Below are 14,574 nucleotides of genomic sequence, written 5' to 3' on the forward strand. Positions count from 1 at the left end.
GCATAACTTTTTAACGAATGGTCCGATTTGAAAATTTTCTTCTACATTTCGATAGGTATTGATAAACACAATAAAACTGCATTTTTACTTTTCCGAAATATTTAAATTTTTAAAATCGTATATAAGCGATTGTGGGCGTTAAAGGGGGCGTGGCACCTTTTTGAAACAAACTTGCGCTGCGTAGGAACTCCTAGAATCTGCATGCAAAATGCCAATCTTCTAGCTTTTATAGTTTCCGAGATCTCAGCGTTCATACGGACAGACAGACAGACAGACAGACGGACAGACAGACGGACAGACGGACATGGCTATATAGACTCGGCTAGTGACCCTGATCAAGAATATATATAGTTTATAGGGTCGGAAACGCTTCCTTCTAGCTGTTACATACTTTTGCACGAATACAATATACCCTTTTACTCTACGAATAACGGGTATAAATACGGGTTCCCCGTCGAATCAGATAGTCGGAATCGTATTTATATTGTACGGGAGGGCCTGATTAGGGTCTGTGAATGCCCCAGTGTTTATTAAATTAAATTCATTTCTTACCGCAATGCAGATATCGATATTTAAAGTAATAAAAATGACAACTTTGTATTTAGCAAATTGTAGCTCTTATGAGCCTGAATTATGTTCAATCCTACCGGTGCTAAGGTCAATTCGAGCATTTCATTTCTTTAAAAGATTTAGACCATCTATGCCGTGACCATCAAATTCCTTGAGGTTTTCAAAAGTAAAAAATACGAGTTTTCGCTAAAAATGTTTATTTTACATTATTTTTCCATTTTAGTGGAGCCATGAAGGGATGAAACCATAAAAGGTTCCTCCATGTTTTTTATGTGTGCCAGACCTGGCAAAGGTTTTATGTAATTTTTCGATGCACCTGTATCAATGGAAGTCGAATTCCCTGCTCTCCCTTATGTTATATAGCAGGGACTCTGCTCTAAAAATAACAATCTTCGGTTGGGAGTAAGTCATGCTCGAGATCCTAAATATTTTCCTGAGCATGTTTTTTTACTGTCGGTGTATTCTTGTTCCTAAGTTGTGATATTTACTTTTTGTCTGATACTTATATCCCTTACGGGAATTTTTCGTCTGCCGGTACCGTGAGAAAGGATCAACTTCTATTGGTTCTGGTAGCTTACTCTGATTTTTATGTAAAAAGCTTCGCTGCCTTTGCTGGCATTTTCTGGACTAAAATATTGTTGTTTTTAATTCTGGCTACGCCGCAAATTAGTATTCTTATTTGGGAGTTTTTCCGATTTGTCGTCTGCATTCCTTGCAAGGGTTGCTCCAAATACACTGCTCCCATTTTAAAAGAGTTTTTCAACCCCGAAATAAAGTTATGCAGTGGGTCTCTCCCGTATTTTTCATTCAGGACTGTTTCAGCTGCAGTATCATGAGACATCAACGTTGTATTTGTTTCTTATAATTGCTATGGCCTGGTTGTTTCGAGCTACCTTTAAATGGTTGTACTGTGGTGGATTGTCGCCACGAAATATTCTGTTCCTGCTTACCGTCAAGGTTCAAAGCATTTTATTCCTTGTACTATAGATATTTGTTCGTACATCTCTACGGTGGGGAACGTGACTCTTAACTCATTTATCTGTATAGAGATTTCTTTAATTTGTTCTTCGAATACTTGAGCTTGGTGGATAAGTGCTGTCTGCACAGTTATCTCAAACATCTGTTTCCATTGATCGGTCGACATTTTTATACCCTTGCAGAGGGTATTATAATTTTGGTCAAAAGTGTGCAACGCAGTGAAGGAGACATCTCCGACCCTATAAAGTATATATATTCTTGATCAGGATCACCTCCTGAGTTGATATAAGCATGTCCGTAATGCCATAACTTCGGTGTTTGTAAAGTTAGAAAGTTGGGATTTTCTATGGGTTTTATTTTTGGCCAATCAATCCGACATATCAAATTTCATAAGGATCGGCTATATATTCTATAGCTGCCTTATAACTGAACGATTGTAAATGCCTTAACTTTGGTGTTTTTAAAGTTAGGAAGTTGGGATTTTTATGAGTGTTAAAAATGCATCATATGAATAATTTTGGAGAATATAATTTACAGAATATTCTGCAAGGGTATTTGAACTTCGGCTCCCCCCGAAGTAAGCTTTCCTTTCTTGTTTTTTATTTAATTGATGAGGAAAAAATGTCGTATTCTCAATATGATAGTTTTTTAAGTAATCTGAATATTTGTATATAATTTGTATTTTTAATAATGACAAGACTATTTTTACATTAATAATTATAATCTTAATTTTTTGGAATTACTCCCGTTCATTGATTAATATTAATTCAAAATCCGTTAGTATAAATACATTATTTTTTGGAGCTACTCCCTTTTTTCGGATTTAATTTTATTCCCTAATCCATTTGGATTCTTTTCGAGTCTGCTCTAATCATTAAATAAATAAATATTTAAGTTAATATTTTCCAAGAGACCCGAGCAGAAGAGCAGAATTGACGGCAGCGGTATGGGCAGAATGCCCTCTGCATATATAATATGCCTGCTATAGGAACAAACGGAAGATCGCCGAAAAAATTTACATAACTTCATTGTTCATGGAACCTAAATCTTGATTATGGCATAATCAGATTCCTTTCTTGGTATTTAAAATTTTGCATCAATGGTTGCAAAATTCATTGATTGGTGAAGTATCACTAAACACTGATCGAGTTGTTGTGGTGCACGCTTATCTAGCTATCTAGCAATCACTACAACTATTGTAAGAAATTCATCAGTGATAAGTGATCATCTTGTTCTGGTGTGTGCCACCATTGACTCTCTCGATAGCATTTATCTCTCTCTGTGCAAGTCTAAACCAGCTGTCAGGACTATAAAGAAATTAGACTTTTTAAACAGACCCCGTAGAAATTTGAACGTGGATGTGTTTTAGGTGGTCTGGGAGTCAATGTGCAAAAAGTAAAAAATTACATTTATATATGTAAAATTTGTAAAATATATTTTTGATGCGAAACGCCACTCCTTGTTTGATTTGATTTTAAACCCTGACTTATAAAAAATAATTCTCGGTCCTGAAAATATCGTTTTCAAAAATATAAATTCTTTTATCATTTTATTAAGATACACACATATTTATATCTAAATTTAAACGTATTTATGTATTTGGTTTGTGCTTTCTGATTCTAAACGGTAACTTAAAACTGGCTTAAGCCTAAATACCTAGCTCTACAAATCCAGCTACATTAAACATTTTTTTTCCTAGTTTCCTAGAATATTTTTTAAGAGTACATAAGCTTAAAATTAGTTTGAAAAATTATTGAATTCTACATGTTTTAAATTATTTGCTTGAGGTTTCTGTCACGACACAATATTACATGAATTTTAGATATATTTATTATATTACAAATTACAATACAATTAGGAATTGTTCTGGTTTAGTCTATTCACACATAAGTATGTCATTATAAGCCAGCAGACATTTATATTTTCTTTAAAAAAATAAAGGTATTCAGTACTTGACTGAAGGCAACATAAGAACTGCTTGAAAAATAAATAATGGAGAAGTTTAACTGTTTTACAAAATAAATATTTTCACAGGAAATGTAAAAAATATGTATTTACAAAGTAATAGCAATAATACTTTTAATATTATGTAAACTATTTGCCCTTTTTATCAAGATTATTTTTATGCGTTTCTAATAATAATACCGGTGTAATTTTGTTTATTTTTTATTACGTTGGATAAACTGTAAATTAAAAGATTGCAAAAATAAGTACAACTATACATACAAATAATATATTTTATTTATGTTTTTCTATGTAATTAAAAAGTTACTTATATATATATTTGTAAAATAATTATTAAAATATTTGGTTGCTGTAGCATTAGAAATCGGTTTTAAAATCGAATTGGAATCTTTTACCAAATCAGTATTACGGGACTGATATCGGAACCGGAGTTCATTTTTGATTACGTTTTATTCCCTGGTTGAAACATCAATTGATTTTTGTGTTTTTCCATTTGTAAGTATAGGTAATTGCAATTGCTCGCACTTACAAACACTTCTTATAAACGTACTACTAGCTTGTAAGTAATAATAAATTGCTTTTGGCCTGTGTAGTTTATTATTCTATTTAAACAGTCAAAGTTTTCTATCTCAAAGTTCATAAGTTCAAAGAAATATTGCAAAATAATAGTCATTAAAATTGAAAAATTCTCAAATTTTACGATAACTAAAATAATGGATTACACAAAAATCATAGTTCAATTGCAGCTTTAAATAGGGAAGTACGATTTTAAATTAATAAATCTTAATACAGTGGATTAACGCCGTATGAATTATTTTAACTGCTCAACCTTGTTAGGTGGAAAGTGCACCTCAATATGTTTTCGGAAGTACTCAGAATTTCTTGCTGCACTTTGCAAAATATGTGCACAGATTTAAAAACTTTCAAACTCGGTGCATTTATAAGCTAATCTAATTAGTTGTAATTAAATAACTAATTTAATTATATACATTTTTACATTAATTTTTAGAGTTTTTTTTCCGCTTGAACAAAATTAGTTTAAATAAATATTTTAAAAGTTTTTAAAACTTTTCTTTTAATGTTTTTGGTTGATTATCGCATTAATGGACATTTTGGTTTCGTATGTTTGTGAGTAGTTTTTTATATTTTATTACTTTAAAAGAAAGTCGTTATGACCAATACCTTTTGTTAAATATTTTTAAGCCTCCTAAGTTATAACTTAAGTTTATCAATAAATGCAATTTTGTATAAAAAGTTGTGTCATTTACTAAGTCTGTTAATATGTAAACAATTATTAACTTTCAGATTATGTGTTCGAGTTTTTTCTTTGCTTACTAATTATTGCAAGAACCCGTTCTTATTATTAAACGGAAAGCAAAGAATCATTTAAACAATGTTGTAGTTTACTTCTCTTATTATTATTGCAAACGTTAACATATTGTAAACTATAAACCATCTTTCCATTAGAACTTTCATTTGATCATACATTTTTGGTTATTTGAGACTTGGTATTGTTTGATTCTTTCCATTATAACTTTCATTTGATCAAACATTTTAGTCGATTTTAGATATTGGTGGTGGTTTTACAGCAAATGGGGGTATTGCAACAAACAAAAAAAAAGTCAAATGCATTTAAAAATAATTTAAAACTCTTTAAAAAGTAATCAAACAGTTCGAAAAGAAAGAAAATAATCTAATCAATAAATAATGAAGTAAATACTTGAGTATATATGAATAGGGCGCATAAATGTGATTCACGCGTATTTTAATCTGTCCGGTTTTTGGTGTGTTATCGAAAGTTTGTTTTGCGCTACTTTCCCCTTGTTTTAAATGTAGTTTAAACAAGAAAAATGTCTGAGGATTCGGATTTTGTGCACGCACTTCCGCTACCTGGTGAAGCAGCAGATGCTAGAGAGTTCGCTCGTGTTGCAGCTAAAGGTGAACGGAGGTCTTGTGTTAGTGCCGTCTGAGCTTGTCCGCTCTCGTAGTAGTAGGAAGAGTCTGAAAAAAAAAAAAAATACATATAGCCGTCAATATTGTAATTTTATACGTTATATGTAGATTTTTATACCCGTTACTCGTAGAGTAAAAGGGTATATTGTATTCGTGCAAAAGTATGTAACAGGTAGAAGGAAGCGTTTCCGACCCTATAAAGTATATATATTCTTGATCAGCATCACCAAAAGAGTCGAAGAGCAAACTTCGCCAAAAATTAAAAACAACAAAGTTATATTTTTTTTAAATTTATTTCCGATTGTTTCTATGGGAGCTATATGATATAGTTGCCCGATCCGCCCGATTAATCTTTTGGCGTGCGTTTCTCACTGAACATTTTAAAAAATGGAGGGAAAAAAACAAAAAACCCGCAAAAGTCGATTGCAGGAGTTTACATGTGAGGACAAAATAACATTTTTACTATCTGGGGTGCCTCTTGTCAGAGCAAAATGTTTCTTAGGTAAAAATTTACGAAAAGACACAATAAAAGTGCAGCTAAAAACTTCAAATTAGCAAATAATTATCAGTAAATAAAAAAAACAACTGTTAAATTTAAATTGTATTGTTTTTTAATTTCTTTGTACAGGGGCAGTTTTGTCTGCTAGTAGTTGATAAAGGTAGTTGATAAAATCTTTTAAAGGCTCTTTCCCGCAAATACGATATTTGAATTGTAACTGGTTGTCAACAAACCCAACTGACTGACAGTACGACCGTAGCACGCTTAATTCTGATGAACTCTCGAAATTTTTGTCACACTGGAAAGATTAAAGTTTTTACGCTAGCGTACTCGTTTGTCGATCTGAGTACTAGGCTTTCTGCAGCCTAAGTAGCAGTAGTTACTTTTTTGCAAATAAATACAATAATTAATAAAACATTACGAAACAACTCAAGTAATTACTATTTTTTACTACTTACTTATCAAGCCTCCCCCAGCTCCATAACTATAGGATCCATATGCACCACCATATTGTGTATAGGCGGGGTTATAGGCGTAATCTGTGCTGGGTACCACTGAGCTACAACCTGCAAGTAAAAGAAACTTGTAAATGAGACAACTAATATTTTTTTGATTATTGTTTAACTATTACTAACTAAAATAAACTTAAATTATAGGTTTGTAAAATAATGGTAAATATATTAAAATTAAAAGCTGAAAAAGTATTTAAAAATAATTTCCATTCTTTGCAAATTTTTTTAATCGAAACTTGTAATACTTGTATAATCAAACCTTTATTGCTCTAGGGTTAAACGTATTATACCTGTTACTCGAAGAGTATTATGTATTCGTTGGAAAGTATAAGTAACAGGTAGAAGGATAGAAGGAGCCGAGACGATTAAGTCATGTCCGTCTGTCTGTCTGTCCGTCGGTATGAACGTCCAGGCCGACTACAAACCCCACAAATCACTTTAGAGACCTCGTAATGAGCAACATTCAACGCAAACTAGTTCCACTCAAATAAAGCTATTTGGTTGAACCTTTGCAATAAATCTTGAATCTTTTGCAAGTAGTAGTAAGGATCGGCCTTCTACATCATATAAAAACCATCCGGAAAAAGGAAATAAAATAATGACTTCGTTGTTTCTTCATACATACTCATATACTCCGAGATGTAGCTGCCGTAGATGGGATCGGATTTATCGGAAAATTAATTGAGCTTTATTTTTTTTAAGTATCGAAAAGGGTATATAAACTTGCCGAAGTGTTGGAAGTGTTCACCTCACATATGGTGATAGGAATGTACATAGCTAATATTGAATAATATTTCCAAATGTTTAGGTTGTGACTCTCAGAAATGACGACAAAAAAAGTTTCGTAAAACGCAAAGCCGCAATGAATTCAAAATTTCTCTCCCAATAATAAAAATAATAGTTGTCCACGATATTTACGCGATATCAAGTATTTTAGACAAACTCAACTTAATCGCACTGTTTTCCCATCACAGTTTTGATGATATTATGAAAATTTTAATTGATATGTATTTGTTTCGTCAATAAATATCGATTGGCCTAATAAAAGTTTGCCACGCCCACTCTAACGCCCAAAAACCCATTAAACGCTTAAGCCTGGCTAGCGCCTACATTTCCGCCTTTCATGGCCCGTGGTAGCGCCATCTAACGGATGACTTTGGAACAGCTGGCCAAGGTGCTCAACAGAGTCAACTTTAATTCTCGATAAGGATTTCTTTTAAAGGAAATTGCAATGGTTTTCATTTGTCAATACCGAACTATATCCCAAGAACTATTTAAATCAAATCAAGTCAGCCAAATTGGAGGTCTGAGTCAAACAATGGCGTATGTGTGTATGTATGTAAGCATATACATATGTATGTATTTACATTGTACACAGTTGCAATTGTTTAGCTGAGTAACGGGTATCTAATAGTCGAGGCACTCGACTATAGCGTTCTTTCTTGTTTATTTGTCTAATATGCTGATAACTATATAATTTTATATAAACATTAATTTTTGGTTAAATACAAGTGACTTCATTAATTTATCTCTTATAAAAAACCAAACAATGGACCAAATTTGCCTGCACAAAGTTATTAGTATACTTGTGTTAAAACTTGTTAAAACTTTATCGATTTGGACGCTTTGTTTTATTTATCCCATTTGCCTCTATACTCGAAATTGTATATTGACTAATTTAATAGCTAAAATTGTTTAAGCGCCTTAAAATTAAAGAAAAGATGTTTGACTTTACAAGATAAAAATAAAATCAACCGCATGTCAAAAAATTACAATTTAATAAGTAGGATCAAGCAAATAGAATGTCAAGATTGGGGAAAGGGTGCCCAGAAGCCATTTTTACCACGATTCATGGCTTTGAGTGGCCAGGAAAGCGTAAGGATTGTACGAAAAGTCAATGTCGACCCCCAGATCTTCAGAACATATATAAAGTTAAGGATTGGAAGGACTTAGAATATCCTTCATCCAACATACTGCTAAAAGGCTCTGCATGATGCTGTTTACAAACGACTAGCTCCTAGAAAAATCAATCACCAAATTTGGCACTCCAATCGGGCGAACAGTATTCCAGGATTGGACGGACTAGTAGTCATCGGATTCCTTTGACCACCTATTGATAATTCTGGCTTTATTCACCATGGAAGTAATATGGTCACGAAACATATGTTTGGGTCCAGCAGGACGCCAAGGTCATCAACATGCGTGATGCTAGTCAATTCACAACCACCGCGTGGCATATCGTGGGTTCACCCGCTATTTAAAACTAAAATATTTTTACAACACCATGTTTGCAAAGCAGGTCCGATTGTAAGTCTGAACTGCAGGAAATTGGTATATTGCAGGCACAACTTAACGTCATGAGGACACTTAACGTACAAGAGGACTCCCAACTTTGTCAAGACTAGAGGGAGTTCATTAATAAATAATGTTAAAAGAAGTCGGCCAAGGTGGCTTCCTTGTGGGACGCCTGAAGTAACTCGAATCAAATTCAAGAAAGAGCTTTTAAAGAGGACTCGTTGGGGTGTAATAAAGTTTTCGAAATGTTTTGGGATGGCGGATAATTAGGATGTACCTCAGAAATAGCTTGTATTTGTCTCCTTTCTTATGAAGGAGAATATCAAATGACTCCTTCCAAATAAGTGGGAAGTGGGAAGTTTCCAAAGATAAGGTAAACAATTTGTCCAGAGGTCTACACAGAGTTTCAGCACAATATCTAAGCACGTAGTCTGGAACTCCGTCGGGACCAGGTGAATATACTGATTTAACTTTATGGAGATCCAAGAGAAGGGAGCTTTCGCTTAGGATATGGCATATGAATGACACTGATTTGGACAGGATGAAACAGAATATGTGTCTGGAAGAACTGGGCATTTAGATCTGCAATTGCCTGGTCAGTATTTGCCTTAGAATTTTCAAATAATACGATGCTCGGTAACAGGCTGACTTACGCAAAGTGTTTACAAAATTATAAAACTGTTTTTCATCTTGTGAAAACTGAAATCTACAACGACAACAAGCTATATGACTTTTATAACACTACTTTTCGGATTTTTTTTATTCAGCTCTGTTCCCGCCTCTACATTCAGCCCTAAAATTGGGTGATAGGGATCCACCGCTGGTAATGTTCTTAATAGACAAACGCCTTTTGGATTTGAAACAAAACACAAGTCCAGTAAACGTCCTAAGGAGTTTTTAAAATGATTTACTTGGGATAGCGCAATGTCAAGCAAGCCGTCAATAAAGCTATGCTGCGCTAAAGGAAGTAAAATATTAGAGTTTTCGTCTTATATACCACTAGGTATATTAAAATCACCTAATATTACTAACTGATCTCGATCTGAAAGTTTTTTGGAAATGGACTGGATAACCGAAAGGTGATTCGTGTAAATTGGGAACTGAGATGATGTTGGGATATATGAACAAGTAATATATATAATTCGATATCATTAAATTCTTCGAAAGTTAGTAATTCAGACGAAAGGGTTGAGTTGACAGCAATCAAGACTCCACCTCTCCGTCTGGACTGACGATCAAACCTGTAAATTGTGTACTTACCCGGAAAAATTTTGGAGCTAAGAATATGCGGCCTTAACCAGGATTATGTACATACAATAATATTATATGGGAAGGAAATCTATCCGAGTACAATTTAGTCAGCTTACTAAGTAAGCCTGTTGTATTCTGATAGGAAAGAAGAAAGGAGGGCTGGTTTTTGGGGCAGAAGAGGATGTGGATGCAATACGAAAATTTAAATTGTTCATAATACTATTTTTATTTTTAAAGTACCCATCGGGCAACTCTTTCATTATGACTTATCTGCCTGCCCTAATTTTATTTTCACCACATCTTTGCATTCAGTACTGTATATTATTGTTTTTCACTCGCTTCAAGTCCCCTGCAAAATAAGACACCGAAGGTTAATTCAATACATTTTGACTTTTTTTTCAACTGATTGATATTAAACAAGAAAGAAAAGCTAACTTCGGGCGGAGCCGAAGTTGAAATACCCTTGCAGAATATTCTGTAAATTATATTCTCCATAAAAATCCCAACTTCCTAACTTTAAAATCACCAAAGTTATGGCATTTCCAATCGTTCAGTTATATGGCAACTATAGGATATAGTCGGCCGATCCTTATAAAACTTGGTAGGTCGGATAATTGGTCAAATATAAAACTCATAGAGAATCCCAACTTTCTAACTTTAAAAACACCAAAGTTATGGCATTTCCGATCAATCAGTTATATGGCAGCTATAGGATATAGTCGGCCGATCCCGGCCGTTCCGACATATATACTGCGTGCAAAGGAAAGAAGGATGTGTGCAAAGTTTCAATTATATATTTTAAAAACTGAGAGACTAGTTCGCGTAGAAACAGACAGACGGACACACGGACATGGCTATACCAACTCAGGAGGTGATCCTGATCAAGAATATATATACTTTATAGGGTCGGAGATGTCTCCTTCACTGCGTTGCACACTTTTGACCAAAATTATAATACGCTCTGCAAGGGTATAAAAAGTAGCAGTGGAGACATTTCCGACCCTATAAAGAATACAGATTCAATCTACCCATGACTTTCTGTCCCTCTGTCCTCAGACTTGTCTCCATTATAGGTAGTATAAAAGTCGGAACGAGCCGGATAAGCCGATGATTTTGTCGTTCCCAATAATCCATTTATACAATATTAAATTTTTGTGACAGCTACGGCTTGCTGAAATGTTAATTAACACCTGCCGTGATCCCTTAATCGTTTTAGGCCGTCCAGGTTTTTACAGATCCCGCTTCTCCGGCGCGGATCATCCACCTGTGGGAGGTGCTTGTACACCTGACGCCTTGCGAAAGTGGCCAAAAAGCGCCTATATTTGCGTTAATTCCAAAGGTGGTCACACTGCCTTGTCCTGAAATCTGTGTGTCGCGAAATTTTCCGCTCCGCCGCATTTTCCGCGAGAAAAAAGTGCTGTCGACGGTAGACGGGGGTGGGGGGCAGGTCGCCGCGATCAGTTTTCCGTGGAAAGTGATCGAATACACCAGTTTTCCCGTCGCGTGTGTTACCCATGTGCAAAATACAGTGCTGCCAGACCGTCAAACTGACCTTTACCAGATTTTCCCCATTTTCTCAGTTTTCCGAACTCGGACCCCAGCGTGAGACCCCCCAAAAGTTGCGCCCCGCTCCCCCACATCCGCCACGACCCTGGGACACCCTCAGAAAAGCGCAGGAAACGCTCCCAAGCCTCCCGACCGAAATCATACCCTCAAGACTGCCAGCGTTGCCCCCCTCAAGACCCTCCCCATCCTGGCGTTGCCAGCCTCCCCATTTTCTCTTTGTGATTCCTAAAATGCATAATTTCACATACAGATGACGCCATTTAAAAAGACTTAAAAAATGTTAGCGCCACCTTTATAATAAGAATTTATATTTACTGCAAAGCAACTTATTATTCTTGGTAGGAAACCTTTTTTAGAACTTGTATTTTTAGAACTTGTATAGATTTTTGATATACAATTTTGTGTCGATTCTGTTTTTTGTTATGCTTATTTATTGTCTCAGGTTAAAAAAAATATTGCAGAGAACCAAGAAAAAAAAATAATTCATATTTTTACATCTTGGGTGCTTAGTCGTCAAATAAAGAAAAACTGTATTCTAAAGATAGATAATTAATAATAATTTTCAAAAATTATAAAAATAGCGCTCATTTATGCACACGGTACAATTCCACACCATTTTAAAATCAGAAATGTGCCTAATGAATTACATTTGTATTAAATTGGAATTTTCATTAGTAAAAGTTTTCATTATTTTTAAACAATTAATGCAAAACAATCAATTTTTTTGATAAAGTAAAAACAATTTAGTTACTTTCAAACAAGTCATCCTAATGGAAAAACCATTCATTACCTTTTTTAAATGATAAAACATAGTGACAATCGGGAACCTTTTTGCAATATTCATCATCGTTGGAAATTTAGCGGTTTTATGTATTCTTATGGTAATAAACAGAGAATCAGCATTTTAAATACAAGAGTCATTTTGCTAGCTAAGTAAGAACCAAATTCAAATATATTTATAAGAATTAATGTATATTAAATTTAATAAAGCTACAAAAACAAAGATACTTATGTAATTCATTCTTTTTATGAGGAGACATTACTATACAAAACTTAACAGTGTAAAATGTATACTACAGCTCTCAGCAAATAATATACATAAGTGTTATACAAAATGGCATGAAAACTAGACTTACATTTCAATAAGATAGTATCATGTATACTACATGTCGCAAAGTAATGGAAAGTATGTAGGAAAGGAAGCGACCCCATAAAGTAACCGACATCGACATCTCGGAGCGCAATTTTATTTCAAAATGTTGTCACGTCAACAAATTACCAAACCCTTTGAAGACGTCGTAGAGGCCAGTTTTTGGGCGGAATATGTCACAAAAAGCACCAAAATATCTATCCTCCCTCCTAAATAACATTACTTCACAAGTTATAGAACGTTTTAACTGTTAATTATGACGTCATCGCATATTTAAAACGGTGTGTATATATTTGAGAAAGCGGAAGAGAGCGCGAAACTGGTATCGGCGGAGCGGGGGTGCTGTTCCCTCTCAGCTTGTGGTGTTTGCACTGTAGTTCGGCAGATGGCGCTTCCTGATTTATTTTGAAATTGGTCGACTAAAGCGTTTCTCCTGGTTGTTATACTTAATAGTATATAAAATAGACTAGCATTGGTATGAGAATGCCAAGTAAGTTTAAGTTATACACTCGGGAGTATAAAATTGAGAAGAGTAATTTACTCATCAAATTGAGAAATATTCGATAGTGTGAAATTCATGTAACAATAGTTTTGTTTCCATATACAAGTACTACTTTAAATTTTCTATTCACTACTTTACAGTTTTTTCTTTTTTTGCAAATACCCTTGCAGAGGGTATTATAATTTAAGTCAAAAGTTTGCAACGCAGTAAAGGATAATTTTTCGACCCTATAAAGTAAAGGGTGTTTTTTTAGAGGTATACAACTTTAAGTTGGCATTACTATTCAAGATGGAGAACGATCTAACAGCTGTCAAGTGATTTATTCTCAGTTTGGTTTGGCAATTCATCATGAATAGACTCACGCCTGAACAACGCTTGCAAATAGTGCAATTTTATTTCGAAAATAATGGTTCTGTGCGGAATACGTATCGCGCACTACGTCCATTTTATAGTCGACAAAATCGGCCATCAGAGCACTTAATTCGATTAACCATGGAACGTTTTCGCACCAAGTTTACTCCAATTGATAACTTGCATCCCCAGAGACGCCGTACGGTGCGTACAGAAGAAGCTATTGCTACTGTAGAGCGTAGCATTGAGGAAGACCCGAATGAGTCCAAAACGATGATGGCCAGAACGTTACAGTCAATGGTGATCGGTATAGAGCCATGATTACTAACTTTTTCATTCCTGAATTGAGCAGCCATGATTTCCAGGAGCTGTACTTCCAACAAGACGGCGCTACATGTCACACAGCTCGTGCCACAATCGATTTATTGAAAGACACTTTTGGTAACCGCCTAATTTCACGTTTTGGACCTGTGAATTGGCCTCCAAGATCTTGTGATTTAACACCGCTAGACTACTTTCTGTGGGGCTATGTAAAGTTATTGACCATTTGGAAGACAGCATTAGCCGTGTTATTGCCGATATACGGCCACAAATGTTGGAAAAAGTCATCGAAAATTGGACGTCCAGATTGGACTACATCCGAGCCAGCCGTGGCGGTCATATGCCAGAAATCATATTTAAAATGTAATGCCACAAGATTATCTTTCGAATAAAAAAAAATCATGTCAATCGAATAATCCATCGTTGTTTTATTGAAATTTAAAGTTTTTTACCTCTAAAAAAAACACCCTTTATATACATATATTCTTGATCAACATCACCAAGAGATTCGATCTTGCCATGTCCGTCCGTCCGTTTCTCCGCAAACTAAAAGGTATGTGCTTGAATCTTTCCCAAAAGATGTCTATCTATTGCAGGTATTATAAATGTCGGAACGAGCCGGATCGGGCGACTACATCATATAGCTCCCATAGAAACAATC

At 34.8% G+C, this 14,574-nt stretch overlaps 1 protein-coding gene across 6 annotated transcripts in view; it reads right to left on the reverse strand.

The window, feature by feature from the left end:
• Nucleotides 1–3,084: 3,084 nt before the first annotated feature.
• LOC108053073 (paired box protein Pax-2) overlaps nt 3,085–14,574 on the reverse strand; it is a 51,914-nt gene continuing 40,424 nt past the window's right edge. For all 6 annotated transcript variants that reach the window (XM_017135644.1, XM_017135641.1, XM_017135642.1 and 3 more), the window contains 2 exons: nt 6,424–6,531; nt 3,085–5,514 (listed from right to left, as the gene is read on the reverse strand). In XM_017135644.1, the coding sequence (XP_016991133.1) occupies nt 5,351–5,514; nt 6,424–6,531 (272 nt within the window). In that variant the 3' untranslated portion in view covers nt 3,085–5,350. The remainder of the gene's footprint in view (nt 5,515–6,423; nt 6,532–14,574) is intronic.

This window comes from Drosophila rhopaloa, unplaced genomic scaffold (genome assembly GCF_018152115.1).
Source record: "Drosophila rhopaloa isolate 14029-0021.01 unplaced genomic scaffold, ASM1815211v1 contig_203, whole genome shotgun sequence".
NCBI classification, from domain to species: Eukaryota; Metazoa; Arthropoda; class Insecta; order Diptera; family Drosophilidae; genus Drosophila; species Drosophila rhopaloa.